The sequence below is a fragment of the Rattus norvegicus genome, chromosome 3, assembly GCF_036323735.1.
Source record: "Rattus norvegicus strain BN/NHsdMcwi chromosome 3, GRCr8, whole genome shotgun sequence".
Classification (NCBI taxonomy): domain Eukaryota; kingdom Metazoa; phylum Chordata; class Mammalia; order Rodentia; family Muridae; genus Rattus; species Rattus norvegicus.
Genome location: NC_086021.1, coordinates 119,487,815 through 119,507,792, shown reverse-complemented (window position 1 = coordinate 119,507,792; position 19,978 = coordinate 119,487,815). Strand labels below are relative to the sequence as shown.

At 48.8% G+C, this 19,978-nt stretch overlaps 1 protein-coding gene across 2 annotated transcripts; it reads right to left on the bottom strand.

The window, feature by feature from the left end:
- Positions 1-517: 517 nt before the first annotated feature.
- Positions 518-8,665, bottom strand: Lpcat4 (lysophosphatidylcholine acyltransferase 4). Of its 2 annotated transcripts, NM_001106494.1 has the most exons (14): positions 8,076-8,665; positions 6,516-6,658; positions 5,951-6,171; positions 5,492-5,604; positions 5,322-5,382; positions 5,013-5,071; positions 4,801-4,835; positions 4,031-4,085; positions 3,863-3,945; positions 3,498-3,623; positions 3,207-3,339; positions 1,948-2,046; positions 1,414-1,570; positions 520-1,132 (listed from the first exon to the last, which is right to left on the bottom strand). In NM_001106494.1, exons 1-14 carry the CDS (start codon positions 8,187-8,189, stop codon positions 963-965), a joined length of 1,569 nt encoding a protein of 522 aa, NP_001099964.1. In that variant the 5' UTR covers positions 8,190-8,665; the 3' UTR covers positions 520-962. The 2 variants fall into 2 exon arrangements, with proteins under 2 accessions (XP_063139384.1, NP_001099964.1); XM_063283314.1 differs by lacking the exons at positions 6,516-6,658; positions 8,076-8,665 and having other exon boundaries at positions 518-1,132; positions 5,013-5,089; positions 5,323-5,363; positions 5,951-6,091.
- Between the last annotated feature and the right edge of the window lie 11,313 nt (positions 8,666-19,978).

The following is a 19,978-nucleotide window of genomic DNA, read 5'->3' as shown; positions in this document are numbered from 1 at the left end:
TCCCTGTAGTATTTAGCCAAGAACCACTTTCATGACCAGACAGATAGGTTCCAAAGCAGGAGTCCCATAAGGTTCACTCCCTCTTCCCAAGACTGAACCTGACATTGACAGCCTATCGTCTGCCTCCTTTAAGTCTACGGGGGCATTGGGGGAATTCTTTCTGTAGGTCAGATTTCCTACATCTAATTTATGTATTTGTGTCAAGACATGTAGCACCTTGGGTGCTAGGACAGTAAGGTCTCGAGCGATGGGGGTGGGGACCTTTGCTTCCTTTATGGGCTGGACAGGAAGGACTTTCATATTCCTCAGCTCGTGCTACTGTAGGGGAAGCACCGTGTGGTTGATGTGACCTGGAGGAAGCTCACTTCCTGACACAGGTCTCTGCCCTGAGTATGGGCGATGGAATAAACTCTCAGTGGGACTGTTAAATATGGAATGGTAGGAAGCTATATTTTCATCTTTAATGAGGCCAGAACGAGAGGGAACGGGCTGAAAAAGAGGCTCATGAAGAAGTCAATTAAGATGTGCATATTTAGTAGGTGGTAACAGGAGGGGCAGATACAAAAATCACTGTATGACTTCCACAGAGTTAACATCCCAGGTCCATTTGTGAATGAGAGAATTCAGGTATGGCCAAGACCAATCTTTAGAGTTTTTTTGGAAATTCCAATGGAAATCTGGCAACCAACCATTCATCTCTTTCCTTCACAACTAATGATTCCACCCTCGGGACCAAGCTTCAGGCTTTTTTTTTTAAATAGATATATATTTATATTTATATATAAAATAGTCTTTTACAAAAGACCCCACCAAACGGAAAATGAAAATAAACTTAAAAAAAAAAAATGACCAAAAGAATCAAACAGGAGCAGAGGTGGGGTTGAGGCATAGGGTAGGCCTCTGGTGCTGTCCTGAGAGCAGGGCTGGGTTTGAGCTGAGGAAAGAGTGGGAGGCTGAGGCGCTCAGTCACCCTTCTGCTTGGGGGCCTGCACGGTCCCGTTGGCCAGGGCAGTGGGGCTGGATGAGGCATTTGGTATCTGGGAGGTGCTTCGAGGCTTGTGTGGGGGGCGTAGGTAGGCGCTGAAAAGCTTGCTGTACAGAGGGTCATGGAGAGAGAAGTTCTGGAATTGACCTGGACGGGAAGAGTAGGAAACGGAAAAATTACACCACCTGAGAATGAGGGGAGGGGGCACCCCGCCCTTCTCTTTCCTCAGAACCTAGCCCCTCTAGTCTGTTCTCCAGTACAGCTTGACATCCCTTTCCTCACCTGCCCAGTCCCCACCCGCCTTGCCTCCTCTCAGAGGTTCTGATCCCTGACATTGGCCGATAGCCCTGTCTCGGCCAGCTCAGTGCTCAGATCGTATCCTGGTGCTGATGGTGCCCCCAGTGCCTGCACAGAAGGCGGTGACTCACAGAGGGAGAGGCCCTGGCTGCATCCAGACCGGCACAGCTCGGCATGCAAAGTCATGGCAGCAGGGCGTGGTGAACCCAGCAACAGGTGCAGGATGGTGCTGAAGCCATCTTTGTACAGCAGACGGTCAGGTTCTTCTGCCTGCTCTTCAGCAAAGAGCTGAGGGGGTGGGAAGACAGAGACGGAGACAGAGAGATACCCCTCAGGTTCTCTCCTTCAGACAGGGCCTCACATTACCCAGGAAGCCGACCTGATGCGCTCCTCTATTTCCAAGAGTGCTGCATGTAAACCTTCTTGGATTTCTAGTACCTGCTCTTTCAGGGCAAGTGGAAAACACCTTGTTTCTGCCTTCTCCTTCCCAGGTAGGCGTGGGTGGGAGATTTTGGACACGGGCAGTTTTAAGTAATGTGGCACTGGGGAGGGCCCTGAGCTTGTTTTATTAAGAGCTAACTGGAGCAGTATGACACACTGCCCTCCTGGGATGGAGCTGTGGGGTGACGCATCTCAGCAGCTCTCCCACGGTCCCTCAAAGGTACCTCAAAGGCCAGGCGAGTCAGCTCCTCCAGGCTCCTGCCCCCATCCAGGGCTGCTAGTGCCAGGGCCACATTCCGAAAGTCCACCAAACCCTTGGCATCCTGGAGGGTGAAAAATCAGAGCAATGTGGGGACAGGACATCGTCCTCCTGCACTCTGAGCTCAGGCTTCTGTTCAGTAGGCTTAGAAATGATGCCTGTGACCATTCTGCTCAGCACTGACCAGCACACTCCCCAGGACTCCTCTGACTTCTCAGACCATACACTCCTTCCACTATCACTTACTGCCATAAGCCATGTGGTGACCAAGCCATGGGGTGACCAAGCCCTCCCACAGAGCTCTAGGAATGTCAGGGGACCCTCCATTCTGATACACCACAAGGGAGCAATCCTGGTTTCCAACCCAGACAAACTGGTTTTCCTTTGACTCAGCCCATGTGGGAGAACTGGTCCAGACTGGGGGCCACTGGCCTAACTTTTATTTTTTTAATATTAAAAATCTAAGCAGGATAGATGCCATGTCTATAGGGGACAAGATGGGGATGGTCTTCCTCAATTGAAGAAATCCACACCGCTCAAAACTTAAAAATTTTAATTACTTTAAAACTTTTAGAAGGGTCTAACTGTATCATCTAGGCTGGCCTTAAACTTATGATCCTTTCTTTGCCTTGTTCCCCTGAATGTTGAGACCCATAGCCTGTGTCTTATTAGCACAGAAAGGGCCCTGTGAATGGTATAAAGAGTACCTGTCTAGTATAAAAAGCCAAGTATATTCCTAATACAGACAAAACAATAACTAGAGTTATAATTTGATAGGATACTTAGGTCTATTTCTGGAAATAGTTCGCTAAAAATAATCATTAGGACGTTTGCATATGCTTGGCCCAGGAGTGGCACTATTAGAAGGTGTAGCCTTGTTGGAGGAAGTGTGTCACTGTGGGGGTGGGCTTGGAGACCCTCCTCCTAGTTGCCTGAGGATGCTCAGTCTGTTCCTGGCTTCCTTTGGTGAAGACGTAGAACTCAGCTCCTCCTGCACCATGCCTGCCTGGATGCTGCCATGTTCCTGCCTTGATGATAATGGGACTGAATCTCTGAACCTGTAAGCCAGCCCCAGTTAAGTGTTGTCCTTTATAAGACTTGCATTGGTCACGGTGTCTGTTCACAGCAGTAAAACCCTAACGAAGACAGACACCATCCCTGAATCTTGAGCTCCTTGGCTTGGATGGCAAGCCGTCCGTTTTGCCCTGGGTTCTAGCTCATTACCTGCTGGAAGTAGCGGAAGGCACCAGCCACTGTCTGGGGATCCGAGAGCTGGAGCTGCTGGGCAAATGCCTCTTGGCTGATCATTCGACTCCGGCCTGGCTCTGCCCCCATGTCCACAAAGCCAGGGGACAGCCTACAACGGAAGCGTTGACAGCAGGGTTGAGTCACTTTCTTTCTGGATATGCACAACCCCAGCACCAGGTTCTCAGCATGCCCAGGCTCAGCTGCTGTCCCCTGAACCCTGTCCTGAGGACTGAATGCAGCACTGCCCTCACCTTCAAGGTAACTTACCCGGCCTTCTGTAGCACCTTTCCCAGCTCCCAGAGCTGCGGTTCCAGCGCTACCTTCAGCTGGCCCACCACGATCACAGGTAAGCTCCCTACGAACTCACACTCAGTAGCCGGAATGCCCAGGGCCCTTGAGGACAAAGGAGGACGGCGATCAGGAGGTGGCAGGAGACGTTAGACTCTGCTAGACTGGCATAGGCAGCTCCCTTTATCTTCTTCTCTCCTCAGTCTCGGCTGTCTCTCAGTCCTGCCCCGCTATCCCTTACCTTTGCCTCAAAGCCTCCTGCACCTCCTTGTGGTTCCTCTGCTCAGCAGAACTGCTCCAGGAAATACTTCGTGGAATAGCAGGAAATAACTTTTAATACTCACTGTGCCATGACTCGCTGGACGTTGTTGGCATAAAGGGTGGGGTCCTTACTCTCCTCTGGGCTGGGCTGATAGACGGGGAGGAACTGAAACACAGACGCAGCTCTCGTTGGGGCCTGAAAGCACGCACGGTTACTACTCTTCCCATTCCACTGAGGAGGGAGTTCATACCTCTACATCCACGATGCTGCAGGGCTGAGAGGCTGTGAGCCAGAGGACTTTGAGTCTAAGAGAGGAGAGATGGGTGTTTATCACTGTTCAACTATGAGCTGCCTCCCATAGCTAAACAAGGCAGTGGGACGTCCTCTCAGTGATACGAAAAATGGGACCCCTAGCTCTAGTTAGTTAGGAGGCTGTGAGAAGGACCAGGAAGGTGATAGGCAGGTCAAAAACTGCAGGAAACACACCAGGGAGGAAGAGCGGCAGGCAAGGAGAAGTCTGGGTACTGAGGCAAAGAGAAGACGTATTCCTAGTGGTATGGGTTCTCTAGAAGGGACCACAGAGTTGAGAACCACCTCCAACTCCCCAACCCCCTCCAAACCCACAAACAAGAAGCAGAGGACAGTAAATACGGAACTGTAATTACAGCAGGAGTGTCTTAGGTGGGAGGCTTAGAAACAGTGCCAAGTAATACGGAGAGGTCAGAGGGCAATCTCCTCCAGAGTTCTCTAACTCTCATGGTAGGTCATTTTATCTCTTTTAGGAACTGCACCAGAAATGCTCTGGTGGACCTGAACCCCCAACCCTTAACCCCCTAACACTAGAACTCACACTCCAGGGACACCCCACCCCCCGGCCCCCCACCCTTACCCCTCTCTAACACTAGAACTCACATGCCAGGGCCCCCCCTGACCCCCCACCCTTACCCCTCTAACACTAGAACTCACATGCCAGGGCCCCCCCTGACCCCCCACCCTTACCCCTCTAACACTAGCACTCACACGCCAGGGCCCCTCCACGCCCAGCTGGTGGTGTCCTATGGGAAAAGCAGAAGGAGGGGCGGAATGTTACTCCTCTTTCTGGAAACCGGCCAATCTCCTTTAGCAGACTCCAACCTCACCTCACCCTTCACCCCAGATGCAGTGTCCACTCATGGCCACTTAAGAGGGATTCATGCTCCCCGCTGCCACCCTCTCCTCCCACCGAGACTCACCAGACTGTTGGGGTATCGGATGAGGACAGGCTGCACGGGCACCCCAGCGATGAAGGCTCCTAAATCCCGTTTCCACCCGCATCCCCCAAGGCAGAAGTTAGTACACGGAGGCATGGGGGTCTGAGACAAACCCCAAATGCCATGTGGCTTTGCCCTAAGAATTTCCTCTCTGACTCACCTTGTCAGGGAGGTAGGAGGCTCCCTGTCACTGTTACCCTCCCCTCTACTGTGTGAGTTACCCACCCCCCCACCCCAAAGCTGGAGCTGCTCCTCCCCCGCGGCCTCACCGCCCACTATCCTTTTACTCACCTGGTTTGAACTTCAGCAGAGCCTTCTTGTTGGAACAGGTGCCTTCAGGAAAAAATAGTACCTGGGTGAAAAACAAAACAAAAACAAAAAACCCAAAGCACAGAGTGAAGTGGGGAGGAAAGAGCAACCTTTCGGCATGGGAGGCAGAGCTTCCAAAGATCTTTACCCACCTGAGGCCACTTGCCTCCCGAGGTCGCCCGCCTTCTGACCTCCTCAACCACTCTGCGACGAGAGGCTGGGTCATGCCGGGATACTAGGATGGCTTGATTAAATCGAAGAAGGGCTGGGCCGGGGAAGGTTAAAAGGAGGAGTCACTTGGTTCTGACCCCCTGAGGCACTGACATCTGGCAGCTTCAATTTCCTCAACAGTGTTAGATATTTCGACAATCCATTTATTGCTATAATCTATTCATTGAAGGCTGTCTTTCTAGCACCTTGTCTCTGGCCCCCAGCCCTGAGAGTCTTGAGATCAGTTGACAGAGTGAATGGTGTTCATTTACATTCTTCTGCCAACACACAGGTACCCTGTCCTGACTTTTCTCTCTACACTGGAAGCCAGTGTTTCCGTTTCTGACTTTTTGGGCCCTGGGGTTGCCATCCCTCCCCTATACCTTCTTGAATTCTCTCACCTCCGATGACAGGCACAGAAAGATTCTCAGCTCGGGATACAACCTTGGGCAGGTCACAGGGTAGCAGAACAATTGGGTCAAAGAAAGTTGAGTGGGGGGCAGCAACCAGGACAGGGGCTTCAAGACGAGAGGCCCTTTGACCCCGAACACGGATCCGAAGGAAGCCAAGCAGGAAAAATAGCAGGCGGCTCAGACCAAGAACGCCGTTGTGGCATACAGTCCTGCCGGGGTGAGGCTGGGAGTCAGTGGAGGAGGGGATCTGATTCTTAATCCACCCTGGCCCCAGGAAGCCCGGGAAAGCAGGATACCCCTCTTTCCCCCTCAATACACGTTGGCCATAGAGTTGAAGTAGTCTGGACATGTCACTTAGAAATGCCCTAAAGACCACATCTAGGCTTGGCTGATAGCTCATGTAACGATTCCAGACCCTGGTGTGTGTGTGTGTGTGTGTGTGTGTGTGTGTGTGTGTGTGTGTGTGTGTTGGGGTTGGGGGGGAGGTTGGGGGTGTGGTGGAGTGGAGCATCTAACGGGTGAGAAATGGTCTCAGCAGTTGGGTCCCACTTACTTCCTCCATCCTGTAATTGGTTCCTGAAGCTGCTCCTCAGTGAGACCTGCTACTTGGAGCCATGCGAAGGGCCAGAGGAGAAAGAGGACAATAAAAGCTAGAAGTACTCGGATTGGGGCCAGCAGTACCCCCAGGAGGCAGAACTGCAGAAGGGCAGGAGAAAATGTCCCTTAGGGCTGGGAAAGGCTTGCTCATTCCACAGCAACCATCTCCTCCAAGGGCTGACCCAGGGGCAAACAGCTAACACCTTGTAGGTGACAGGGTAGAGGCACAGGAATCCCAGTGGGATGAAGATGCTCATGAGGCTGAGAGGACAAAGGATCAATACCACTAGGTGCCTTGTTCTCTCACCTTCGGGTGACCCCCTCCCCCTACAAAGGTTACGGTCCTAAATGCATCTAGTATTTGGAATGGATGCTAAGGTTTAAAGAGTGGGGAGGTGGTGGGTCACGCATTTAATTCCAGCACTCAGGAGGTAGAAACTGGTGGATCTCTGCGAGTTCCAGGCCAGTCTGGTCTATAGAACAAGTTCTAGGACAGCCAGGGTTACACAGAGAAACCTTATGCCCCCCCCCCCCCAACCCCTATCCCAGAAAAGGAAAAAAGAAAAGAGGATTTAATGAGAAAATGCAGGGAAGGTGTCCAGCCCTGTGTTTGATGTAGGTTAGAGACAGTTCTTCCCCCAACATCCCATCCCATTCCATAAATAGCTCCTATGTCAAACAAACCCGGTGCAAGGCTTTCAACACTTTGGGCCCAAGGAGCAGATGGCTGGAAACACAGAGATCCACTTTTCAAGCCTCAGGTCAATCAGTCCCTAGCCTAGTACTGCAGAACTGCAATCCTTAGGTAACATTCAGTCCTATTCCGCAAGGTAAGGGTTGCCAAGTGCCACGGTGACTCCAGAGGCTTCCTTAGGATTGAGCAGGTAAATAAACCTAGCCTCCGGGGGCCGGCCTCACGGGAGGTGATCACAACAGAAACCTTGGACACTTCCTCCCCACACCTCCTGGCTACCCTAGGGTGGTGCGTCCCTCTACTTCCTGTAGCTAACCCCACTCCCAGCCTCCCAGCCCCCACCAGTAGGTGCTGCAGTGAGGGGGGATGGTGGCGGAAAGAGGAGGTGTTGGAAGGGCACAAGGACGCAGTCTCTGGGTCCAAACCGTTTAAGTCGAAGCCCCGGATCGCTGAGCACGCCCCTGCCCCCACCCTGGGCTTTCCGTAGCCTCCAGCTCCAACCTAGCCCGTCAACCTTCGTAGGATGTAATCCGCATTCCCCAGTGTCCTCCATCTCTCCTATCCTTGGGTCCCCTTCACTCCTCCCTCCTCTCCTACTCGTTTCTTCCTCACTTGAGAGTCTATAGCCTAAGCTCGAGTCCTCACCAAAGCTCCTCGCCTACCCACCCCCAGCCGCCCCCACGTGCGCGCCCCCTAACTCCCTCCCCACAAGCTTCTCATCCGCCTCCTCTGGCATCCCTTTGCCCATCTCAGCCACTGCTCCTAACCACCCAGTCTCCCCATCCCAACCGGTCTTCCACACGTCCCCTGCCCACACCTTACCTTAACCCTCTGGAGGCCGGAGAGGTGTAACTCATGCACGAACGGGTTTGGAGAGGCAGAGGACCCAGAGGTGGGATCGAGGGGGGCCCAGGCCCCAGAACTTCCCTGGCTCATGGTGGGAGAAGGTAGAGCGAGGGCCGCGGCCCCCCGCTCCCGGCCCGGGCCCCGCTCCCGGTCCGGCTCTGCAGAGCAGCACCACTCGTGCGGCAGTGGCAGCGGCAGCGCTCTGGTCCCAGCCCCGCCTGGTGCCGGCCGAGGGGCGGAGAGCGGCGGCGCCGCCCGGGCCGCTCGCGTTGTCAGGGCGCCGGCCGCGGGGCGGGGCTTGCGGCTCTCCGGCGTCCCCGCTCAGTCGCGTTCTCCGCGGCCCCTCGCGCCATTCGGAGTGCGGCGCCCCGAGGACCTGGCTGCCCCTTTCCGAGGGTCTCAGGCTGGGAGCAGGACAGAGAAGTGGGCGCGCAAGCGAGCGCCCTGGTCACCTTCCGGATGCTGCGGCCACCCTGCGAGCGCAGACTGGGTGGAGCCCCGTGTCAAGACAGGTTGCGGAGGCCCGCAGCTGCGGAAGGAGGCTGGGCACCTCTGTTCCCGCCGCTCCTCGGCCCCAATTTCCCCGTCTCCCGGACGGACCACCGCTTTCCTTCCCGGTCGGCGTGCCGCCATAGTGGAGCCCGCGCCCTCTCGCGGCCGTACTGCGCGTCGCAGCTCTCGGCGTCCGCGCGTGCCGGGCTGCGTGGGCCACCGTCACCCGCGCGCGCTCGCATCCCTCGAGGCTTAGCTGGTGTACGCCCCCCAGTTCGGCAAAACCCGGCTGGGGAGAGGTAGTAATCTCAGCTTCTCTATTGATCTTCCTGTTGAATATGGAGGTCACATAAGTTCCAGTCACCTGCAAACCCCTAATGCCCTAAAAACAAAACAAAACAAAACAAAACACTGTACAGCAGCCTAACTGATGGAACACAGGGGAATTGAGTGGACTTTGAAACCCATATCTACTAACACTATCAATTATATAGTGCATAGGGAAGGAGGTAAAAGCCTTTGTTTATGAAAATAAGCTGTGTTCAGTTCACCTTGTCTTCCCTCTGCCTGCTAAAAGGTAAATGAATAGATGATGAAGCAAGAAAACAAGGGGAAAGAAGTCAGAACTAAGGATGTTAGGTCCCCAAATAATGCCTTCCTGAGTTCTGCGTTTACTCGGGATGTTTTTGGAGACCAGGATGAGAGTGACAAGGGCTCACAAGTTCAGAAAATCTCTCTCTCTCTCTCTCTCTCTCTCTCTCTCTCTCTCTCTCTCTCTCTCTGTGTGTGTGTGTGTGTGTGTGTGTGTAGGTCGTAGGACAACTCGGATGTTCTCTCTTTCTACTTTTTGGGTCTCAAGATTCAAACTCAGGTCATCAGATTTGGTAACAGTGGCAAACAACTTTATGGGATGGGTCATCCTACAAACCTGATTTGGGAATTTTAAGAAATATAGTTCAGGAGATAGGAGTGGGAGAAAGAGGACATCGAAAGGGGCATCAGGACGGAGGCAGAGTCTCGTCTGTCTAGATTCTGCTTCAGTCCCCTGTAACTTTATCTCTGACACCATTGACACCACAAGAGAAGGATGCAAGCTGGCAGTGTCAGGGAAAGAAAAGTAATGCATCCTAGTTAAGATTTATACCTGAAAGTTGTGTGTGGCTCCCCTCCCCCTCGGTGTATTATAGTCAGCATCCCCAGGTGATGGTTACTTGGTTAGAATTTTGGAACTGTGTCTCTTTGTGGTAAAGTCCCTGACAGAAGCGGTTTAAGAGTGGAAGGGTTGTGACTCACAGGGAGAGTTGAGCCCATCCTGTCAGGGAAGGCAGGGAGCAGGAGTGTGAGACAGCGGGTCACACTGAAGCGGAGAGGAGGGAATGCTAGTGCTCAGCTCATTTTAATCCCCTTTTATCCTTTTATTTATGGGTCCTAGCCTATGGAATGTTGCCATCTACATTCTGGGTGTGTCTTAGTGAACCTTTCTTCAGTTAAACCTTTCTGGAAACACCCTTACAGCTGTGCTCAGCGTAAGTCTCTATGATGATCTCTAAATCCCATCAAATTGACTTTGAGGACTAAGCAACACCAGCCAAGGCTGATCACAGTAATACTTATAAGGAGAGGGAGGAGACGGGGGAGGAGAGAGAGAGAGAGAGAGAGAGAGAGAGAGAGAGAGAGAGAGAGAGAGAACGAACCAGAGCATAGCCAGACGCCCTAGTCTTCAAACCAGAAAGCTGATCTTGCCACATATCAAATCTTGGTCTTATACTACCTAGGCTCTGGGATTGGCCTCCTTCCTAGTCTGTTACACTCTGTTGCAGCAGTCCATGAAGATCCAAACATTTTTTTCCCTGAATAAGAGACAGAGAAAGAGAGAGATATCTTGTGTCTGTGTAAAGTCCAAGCTGGCCTTGAACTCTGAATTTAAGACCTCAGATTTCAGGTACATGTCATCACATCTGGCTGAAAATAGTCTTTTAAAAAGTTAATCTTAGAGAAGATTCTATTCTCTCTCACTTAAAAGAAGTCAGGTTTTATATAACACGCATTTTTCAAAGTAGTTCCACTATTTTTATTGCTGTTAATTGTTGGGGTCTGGAACTTGCCACATGAACCAGACACCGATCTCAGTCAAATGGGCTGGCTTATTGAATGCACACCACAAGACTGGTGGGTCGGGGCTGCAGACCAGACTCGGGGGCTGACTGTGGCCTCAAACATGTCTCAGAGCCAGTTTATACAGGCAGAAACCACAATGAGCTCATGTGCAGGGTCAGGAAGTGCTGCCCGGTGGTTAGCTCTGACTCAGCTGCTTTACCTAGCTCCACAGAACAGCTCTAACCAAAGTGGAGCTTTGGTTGTAGAATTTCTTAAGATTAAAAAAAAATTCAAAACAACCGGGTATGTGCTCAGCTTGACCCTGTTTTGAATCAAGTGATTTTTCTGTCAGTAACTGTCTCAGTAACATTATGAAATGACTGGCAGGCATGGAACAAAATGGCTGCAGCTATGGTGGGGGGGCAGGCTTCAACATTAAGTTTTAAAAAAGATTTCTTTTCTTTCTTTCTTTCACACTGTAGCTGTCTTCAGACACACCAGAAGAGGACATCGGATCCCATTACAGATGGTTGTGAGCCACCATGTGGTTGTTGGGATTTGAACTCAGGACCTCTGGACGAGCAGTCAGTGCTCTTAACCACTGAGCCACCTCTCCAGCCCCCTCCCCCCTCTTTTTTTAAAGATAGGGTTTCTCTGTCATGGAATTTACTCTGTAGACCAGACTGGCCTCAAACTCAGAGATCCACCTGCCTCTGCCTCTGCCTCCCAAATGCTGGGATTAAAGGCATGCGCCACCACCATCCAGCCTAGTTCCACTATTTTTATAATCACATCTCTCGAGCTAAGGCCCTTCACAAGTGCATAAACATCATTAGATTTTTATAGCCTTAGTACTTATTTTTATTGTTGGACTTTTATAAATTTTTTATTCTATGTGAATTTGTTTTTTCCCTGCATATATATGTATGTACCATATGCGTGCCTGGTGCCTGAGGAGGTTAGAAGAGGCATCAGATTACCCAGAACTGGATTTATAGGTGGTTGTGAATCACCATGTGGGTGCTGGTAACTGAACCTGGGTCCTGTCCAAGAACACCAAGGGTTTTTAATCCTTGATCCATCCCTCCAGCCCTCTGCACTTAATCTTTTAAACATAAACTAGCCAGTTCAGGAAGCTTTTTTAAACTTGGAATCCCCTTCATAGAGCACTTACATTAATATACAAAGTACTCTGAAAATTCAGCATACTACATGCAGTTAACTTTCAGTGATGCAGAGTTTGGCTGTGTCCATTAACAAACAAACAAACCACAAAACAACAAAAACAAAAAATCAGAAGTCACTTCTCATGGTCACTCCCAGGCAGAGGTTTCTGACAAGATTTCTAGTGCTGGGCATTATTCCCCACCACAGTGGGCTGCAAATCCCACCGCAATGCAGTCAGTTGCTCCTCACACAGCCATGCAGCTATTGCCTCAGTGAATGTATCTTGCCTGCCAAATCAACGTTGTTGTGCGTGGGGTCTGTGACTGAAACCATGGAAGCCTTTCCTTCCCCCAGCAGCCCATTTCACACACTCTAGCACTATGAACACTGCCAGCAGGTAGGCAGTTTCCAGCTCAGTTTTACTATGATTCAAGTGTGTGGTGTCTTCCATAATAGGTCTTATGACTCCTGGGAAATAGCATTTATTATTCACCATGTGTGGTGCCTCTATTCCAAGTCTTGCCTTCTTTTTAAAAAATTTTTTTTAAAGATTTTATTTATTTTATGTATATGAGTACATTGTAACTGTCTTCACACACACCAGAAGAGGGCATCAGATCCCATTACAGGTGGTTGTGAGCCACCATGTGGTTGCTGGGAGTTGAACTCAGGACCTCTGAAGAGTAGTGAATGCTCTTAAATTAACCTCTGAGCCATTTCTCTAGCCCTTTAAAAATTTTTTTTGAGGTTGTATTTCTCTAGGCAGCCTTGGCTGTCCTGGCACTAATTCTGTAGACCAGACTGACCTTGAATTCACAAAGATCCATCTGCCTCTGCCTCCCTAGTGCTCGCACCACTACCAGCTCAAACCCTTTTCCTTTTCTTTTTTGAAAAAGAAGTGCCAAATATATATTGACATATCATAAATATATCTGAAACACACAGTACACACAACTTACGTGGCTATTATATGTTAGGAAAATGAAATCTTACACTGGATATGTCTTTAATTTTTTTTTATATAACAGGTATATATAGTAGTGGGCAGAGATTAGACTTTATTCATCAATGACTCATGTTTTAACCATTGGTGATGCTGTCTTAGTTAGGGTCTTATTGCTGTGAACAGACACCACGACCAAGGCAACTCTTATAAAGGACAACATTTAATTGGGGCTGGCTTACAGGTTCAGAGGTTCAGTCCATTATCATCAAGGTGGGGGCATGGTAGCATCCAGGCAGGCATGGTGCAGGCAGGGCTGAGAGTTCTAAATCTTCATCTGAAGGCTGCTAGTGCAAGACTGACTTCCAGGCAGCTAGGACAAAGGTCTTAAAGCCTTTCTATATGACTTCTTTCATACATCCTTACGATTTGGTTAGTCTTCCCTTTGCTCCCTTGTAGGTGTGTGTCTTGCACTGTGTAAAGTTTACCCTTGTATTATTTCAAATGCTGATTTCTCTGTCCCACTATCTGGTTTCAGTGAGTACGGGCATTGTGATGCTTATGTTAAGAATCTCCTCTCTTAACTCCATATAAACAATGATCACCATTTATTCTCTGCCTTGTCAATAAATGCTGGAAAAGCCAACTGTTGGACAATAGAGAGAACAGGGTTGGGGATTCACGAGGAGAAAAGATTCTGGGAGAGGGCGAGGTGGGAGAGAGTCAGCTAGGAGGAGGGAGAAAGGAGATGTCATGAGAATTCAGCTGGAGTGTGGAAGGACACAAACACTAGTATTTTGGGGATTTTGGCTGGGACGTAACAAGATTAGGTTAGAGGATTAGAATAGATTTATAATGCCTAGATACTGAGCTTTTAAGTTGTGACTAAGTCTCAGTCTCTCTGTGTTGTTGTTGGAGGACTAGCTAGGGTAAGGAGAGACAGCCACCGTATTAGTTTTACTGTGCATATTTATAACAGTGTATCTTGTTATGTGAGAACCCTGTCAGAAATAGCAGGCCAGCTCTCTATGGGCTCACAGCTGGACTGAAACCTTCCATTCCGCCCACGACTGCCTGGGGTAAGGACAGATGAGGAAATGGCCTAAACAGGGAACTACCCTGCCTAGGGTGAGGACAGAGAGGTAAGTGACTTGGAGAAAAGACAATGCCAGGAAATACCACAAATTCCACAAGGTAGGCAGAACAACCTTCCCATTCTAGTTGACCAATAATTTTAAATGTTGCTCAGGTTAACCAATCGTAGTCGTCCAACTCAGGTGACCGCTGAATTCCCCACCAAAATGTTTATAAATAGTGTGTGCTTTGTGAACTCAGGGTCTCCTCTTGCCTGCGTGCTGGAGGACCCCAACATACATTGGAACAATAAACCTCTTGCGAATTGCAGCAATTCTGGTCTCTGTGGCCTTATTGAGTGGGGGGGTCTTCCGACGGACTCTTACAGTTACACTCCATCTTTTGCCCCCCCCCCCCCCCCGTCCCCATTCCTGTTTAATCGCTCCGAAAGTTCAGGGAGAAGGAGAGAAAGACAAACAGGAGAATGGGTGATTTGAGGGAGCACAGGCCTTTATTTTGGGGGACCCACCCCAAAGAGTGGGAGTCTCTCTAAGAATCAGAGTCTGCTGCCAACTATAAGCTGGCCCACAGTTGGCCGTCGTTAGGAGTGACCAGTTAGTAGGTTAAAGAATATTAGGTGACTGATGCTCATCTTTCCTGATTTGCTGTTACTTGGGGTCCACACAGCAGAGCAGTAAAGAATTCAGACAAATAAGTTGGTTTACTTCTGGAAACCCAGTTTTGGTTACTGGAGTTCACACAGCTCAACCGCAGTGGGGGGAGTTTACCAAATGGCATGTCCCTGGCAAATGTTTCCCGTACCTTGTAGTTCTACCCCTTTACTTTGTTCTCTTGGCCGTTTACCTCATGGCGCCTTCCTTGCTTTCCAGTCTATAGGTTTATATGAAAAATTGTTACTACTGTGACCTCTTTGTTACTTTGCATGAAATACCTTATCAAGCAATGTCTAGAGACTTATTTCAAGTAGCTATTACAACATTAAAAAAATCTGAATGAAGAAAATGTTTTTTTTAAATGCAGAGATAAATAAAGCTGAAGTGTGTGTGTGTGTGTGTGTGTGTGTGTGTGTGTGTGTGTGTGTGTGTATCTACCTACCTATGCATTTTTTGGGGTTGTTTGCTTGCTTGCTTGTTTGAGACAGGGTTTCCTCTGTGTGTAGCCCTGATCTGGAACTCACTAGTAGTCCAGGCTGGCCTCAAACTCACAGAGATCCACTTGTACCACCACCACCACCTCCACCACCACTGCTGCCCAGTGCATCTTTAGCGTTATATGTGATATTTTAAAATAAAAGAATCTATTAAAACAAAACCAACCAGAAGAGAGGTGGTTTTAGCTCAGTGTTAGAACACTTGCCTAGCATGTTGGGAGAAGGAAGGGAAAGATAAGGAGGAAGAGGAAGCAAACAGAATTACTGAACATGGTGTCTATTTCTATTTCTGGGATGAAACATCACGACCAAAAGAAACTTGGGGCGGAAATAATTTATTTCAACTTACAGTTTCACATCACATCCGATCACTGAGGGAAGCCAGGCAGGAACTCAGGGAGGCAGAAACTGAAGCAGAGACCACAGAGGGCAGCTGCTCACAGACTTACTCAAGCTATTTTTTTTTTATAGCACCCAGGGCCACTGCCCACAAGATCTGGACCATTCTACATGAGTTTATCAATTGAGAAAATGTACCACAGGTTTATCCATAGGCCAATCTGGTGCCAACATGTTCTCTCTTGAGAACCTTACCAAATGAACCTATCTTGTGTCGAGTTGACATAAAACTGTAGCACACAGGGACTAATGTAATGAAATTTTTAGTAGAGGAGAAAGATTGGGCCCAAATGTTAATACAAGAAGGAAGAGTGGACATTTATAACCAAGAAGTAGTGAAGGGGACAGTGGATAAGACATTACTGAGAGGAAGCATCAGGCTAAAAGGAGTTCTGGCTAAAGAACTGATTGTGCTGGATACTTTTATGTCAACTTGACACAAGCTAAAGTCATCTGAGAGGAGGGAACCTCAATTAAGAAAATGCCTCCATAAGATCAGGTTGCAGGCAAGCCTGCAGGGAATTTTCTTAGTTAGTGGTATTTCTGGGAGAGCCTAGCCTGTCATGGATGATGCCATTTTTTTTGGGTTGGTGGTCCTGGGTCTATAAGCAAGCAGGCCTAGCAAGCCAGTAAGCAGCACCCCTGTATGGCTTCTGCCTCTCGGTTTCTGCCCTATTTGAATTCCTGTCCTGACTTCTTTTAATGATGAACCATGGTAGGGAAGTATAAGCCAAATAAACCTTTCCCTCCCCGACTTGCTTTTAGTCATGGTGTTTCATCACAGCAATAGTAATCCTAACAAAGACACTGATTTTTGCTGAAGGCAGGCCATGGTGGAGGCCAATGAATGTGATCAGATATCAAGGTTGGGAGAGTGTTGCCTTTCCATAAATAGTGAAGGCCCGCAACCTGCGTGTAACTAATTGCAAGGCTGCAGCCATTAGTAACAATTAGTAGTAATTAGGGGCTCCGTACTGCCTAGGAAAGGAAGAGATAAACCAAAGACAGTAAATAGGATTAGCTCCTCTTTCTTGGCCCAAAGACGCTAGCCTCATAAAAAAAACGATACCCTCTTATTGTCACAGTTTCCGCAGGACAGAAGTGTAGTCATGCTTAGTTAGGTCCTCTGTTCAGGTTGAGTCAAACTGTTAGCCAAACCACCGTCTATTCTCATCCTCTGAAGTTGCCGCACTTGCACTGTGTCTCAAATTCTCTTCTGTGCTGTGTTCTGTGTATATCATCTGTATTCTTTTTAAAAATGTATTTAATGTATGAGTGCTTCATCTGTGTATACACCTGTATGCCAGAAGAAGGCATCAGAACTCATTATAGATGCTGGTGAGCCACCATGTGGTTGTTGGGTATTGAACTCAGGACCTGTGGAAGAGCAACCACTGCTCTTATCCTATGAGCCATCTCTCTACCTTTTTCTACCATGTCTACCCTTCTGTCCTGCAGAAACTGTATAATTGTTATGAGGCTAGTGGCTTTGGGCCAGGAAAGAGGAGCCAATCTGTATTCTTTCTGTGGAGATCACAAGGATCCCAGAGCTGAGGATCCCAGGAACATTAACACCAAGTCCTAGTTTCTGTCTGAACGCATCAGGAAGAAGTTAGATAAAGGTACAACACACGAGGAGATAGGAATCACAGTGTTATCAAAGGGTGTGCTCATTGCATTCTGAGTCAGTGCAATTTAGAGTTCAAGATGAATTCTGTTCTCACGGCATGGTGAAAGATATTTATTTCTCTTGAGTGAAAATAAGAATGTTCTCTTGTTCTTTTTAAAAGAACCTCTGACGTTCCTGATTACTTGAGTTATACAAAATGCCTAAAACATAACAAAGAGAGCAATTAAGTTGGTCATGATGACTCATAATGAACTTTCCCAAAGAGAGTCATTTAGATGTGATCCAGCCCAGTGAGTACAAGTTTATAAACACACTGGAGGAATTGCAGGTGAGGAAAGCTCATGGTCAAAGACAGCAAAAAGCTGGTGTGAACTAGTACATGTGTGGCCAGGCTGTTGGGAGAACTGCAGGGGACTAAGGCTGGAGAGGTACTTTTTGCCTTAGCCAGGGTTTGTATTCCTGCACAAAACATCATGAGCAAGAAGCAAGTTGGGGAGGAAAGGGTTTGTTTATTCAGCTTACACTTCCACATTGCTGTTCATCACCAAAAGAAGTCAGGACAGGAACTCGCACAGGGCAGGAATTTAGGGGCAGGAGCTCATGCAGAGGCCATGGAGGGGTGCTGCTTACTGGCTTGCTTCCCCTGGCTTGCTCAGATTGCTTTCTTATAGAACCCAGGACTACCAGCCCAGGGATGGCACCACCCACAATGGGCTGGCCCCTCCCTCCTTGATCACTAATTGAGAAAATGCCTTACAGCTGGATCTTATGGAGGTATTTCCTCAAGGGAAGTTCCTTTTTCTGTGATAACTCCAGCTCATGTCAAATTGACAGACAGAACCAGCCAGTGCATTTGCATAGCTCTAGAAACGTTCCAAAAATATTTTTGTATTTATTCCTATAGATGAAGAAGATGAATGAAGATTAGAGACACAGCATATTCAGTCTGTAGGATATTAGGATCTGCCAAATTAGGAAGAAATTGCCTCTGAAGTTCGGGGCAGGGGAGCATCACATTGATCCAGGAAGGGGTTTCTTAATAGGGGGACTAAGACTTGAGAATGTGGGGATGAAAGGAAAGAAAGCACATTCAGGAAATATTTCTCATACCTAACGAGAGGGCTTTGGGAATGGCTTAGATTTACCCGTTTGAGAGAATAGAGGAGGGGATACATTCAAAAGTTGCCAAGCGTTTAAAATAGGGATTCCTTTTGCAGGCAGAAAACTTTCAAGCTGGGCAAATGGCTCATGCCTGTATGCTGGGCTCCTTCAGATGGAGAGGGTCCTTTGAGCCCAGGACTTGGAGACAAGGGTGTAGAACATAGCACGAGTCTCCTGTTTGGTGATACACACCTATAATCCCAGCTCTCTGAGACACAGGCAGAGCATTATTGAAAGTTTGAGATCGGGGTTGGGGATTTAGCTCAGTGGTAGAGCGCTTGCCTAGCAAGCGCAAGGCCCTGGGTTCGGTCCCCAGCTCCAAAAAAAAAAAAAAAAAAAAAGAAAGTTTGAGATCGACCTGGGCTAAGTAGCAAGTTATAGATCAGCTGGGACTACACAGTGAGACCCAAATAAAACAAAATATACCCCCCAGGCCCCAAGGTGGTTTGTATTGTCCTTGTAGGCTGTGTTTGTATGCTTGGTCCCCAGTTGGTGGAACTCTTTGGGAAGAGTTAGGAGGTGTGGCCTTATTGAAGGGGGTGTGTCACTGGAGGCAGGCCATTCCCAGTGTGACTATCTGTCTCCTACTTATGGATCCAGATGCCAGCTCTCAGCTGTTTCTGCTGCCCTGTCTTTGCCTTACTATCCTTAGTAGCTACTGGGGGTGGGGTGGGGGTGGGGATGGGGTAGGGAGATGAGAATCTCTAGGATTCCCAGAGACCAGTAATAGGGAAGGTTCCTAGAAGTCAGTGTGGGTGATCTTAGCTGAGATGCCCAACATGGACATGGACCCTGAAGAGCCCACCTCCCATAGCTAGGCAGTATTCCCAGTGGAGAGATAAAGACACCAACCTACCCACAAAGTTTTTGACTCAAAATTTGTCCTGTCTAAAAGAAATGAGCAGGGATGGAACAGAGACCGAAGTAAAGGCCAACCAATAACTGGTCCAACTCGAAACCCATCCCATGGGCAAGCACCAATCCCTGACATTATTAATGATACTCTGTTATGCTGGCACAGGAGTCTAGCATAACTGTGCTGTAGGAGGCTCTGCTCAGCAGTGGACTGAAATGGATGCAGATAGCCATAGTCAAACATTGCGTGGAGGTCGGGGATCCTTATGGAAGAGTTAGGGGAAGGAATGAAGGCCCTGAAGTGGATGGGAACTCACAGGAAGACCAACAGAGTCAACAACTAGACCCCTGGGAGCTTTCAGAGTCTGAGCCACCAACCAAAGCACAAACATGAGCTGGAGTGAGGCCCCGGAACATAGGTAGCAGCTCAGTCTTCCTGGCTGCCTTGTCTGGGTTCAGTGGGAGAGGATGTGCCTAATCTGGCAGAGATTTGATTTGTCAGTGTTAACCAGGGGGGCCTCGCCCTCTCAGAGGAGAAGGTCAGAGGGGGTTGGGGGGGACTCTGTGAAGGAGGGACTGGGAGGGGAAGCAGCATTTGGGATATAAATGAATGAATGAATGAATGAATTAAAAAAAAGAGCTCTCTTCAGTTGCTTCTTGTCTGGACTAGGGAGAGGTTGTCACAAAGGCTTCAATGTCTCTCATTCTTAACAGTGAGTCTAAAGTCATGGATACCACTGCAAAATAAGCTTTCTTGCAGGTTACAGACAGCAGCATCATGGATCATGGACTTTTTCATGACCTTATTGTGTCTGTGGTCCAAGCTGTCTCCAGAAACCGTGTGGATGTTGTTTTGTAACAGCACAAACAATTAAAAGGAGAAAGGGAGG

Excerpts from the sequence above, each read along its gene's own strand:
- Lpcat4 (NM_001106494.1), bottom strand. The coding sequence starts at position 8,189 with ATGAGCCAGGGAAGTTCTGGGGCCTGGGCCCCCCTCGATCCCACCTCT. Across the intron at positions 4,086-4,800 it reads GCGTGGAGGGGCCCTGGCGT|ACTCAAAGTCCTCTGGCTCA; the intron begins GTGAGTGCTAGT and ends CTCCTCTCTTAG. Across the intron at positions 1,571-1,947 it reads TGACTCGCCTGGCCTTTGAG|CTCTTTGCTGAAGAGCAGGC; the intron begins GTACCTTTGAGG and ends CCACCCCCTCAG.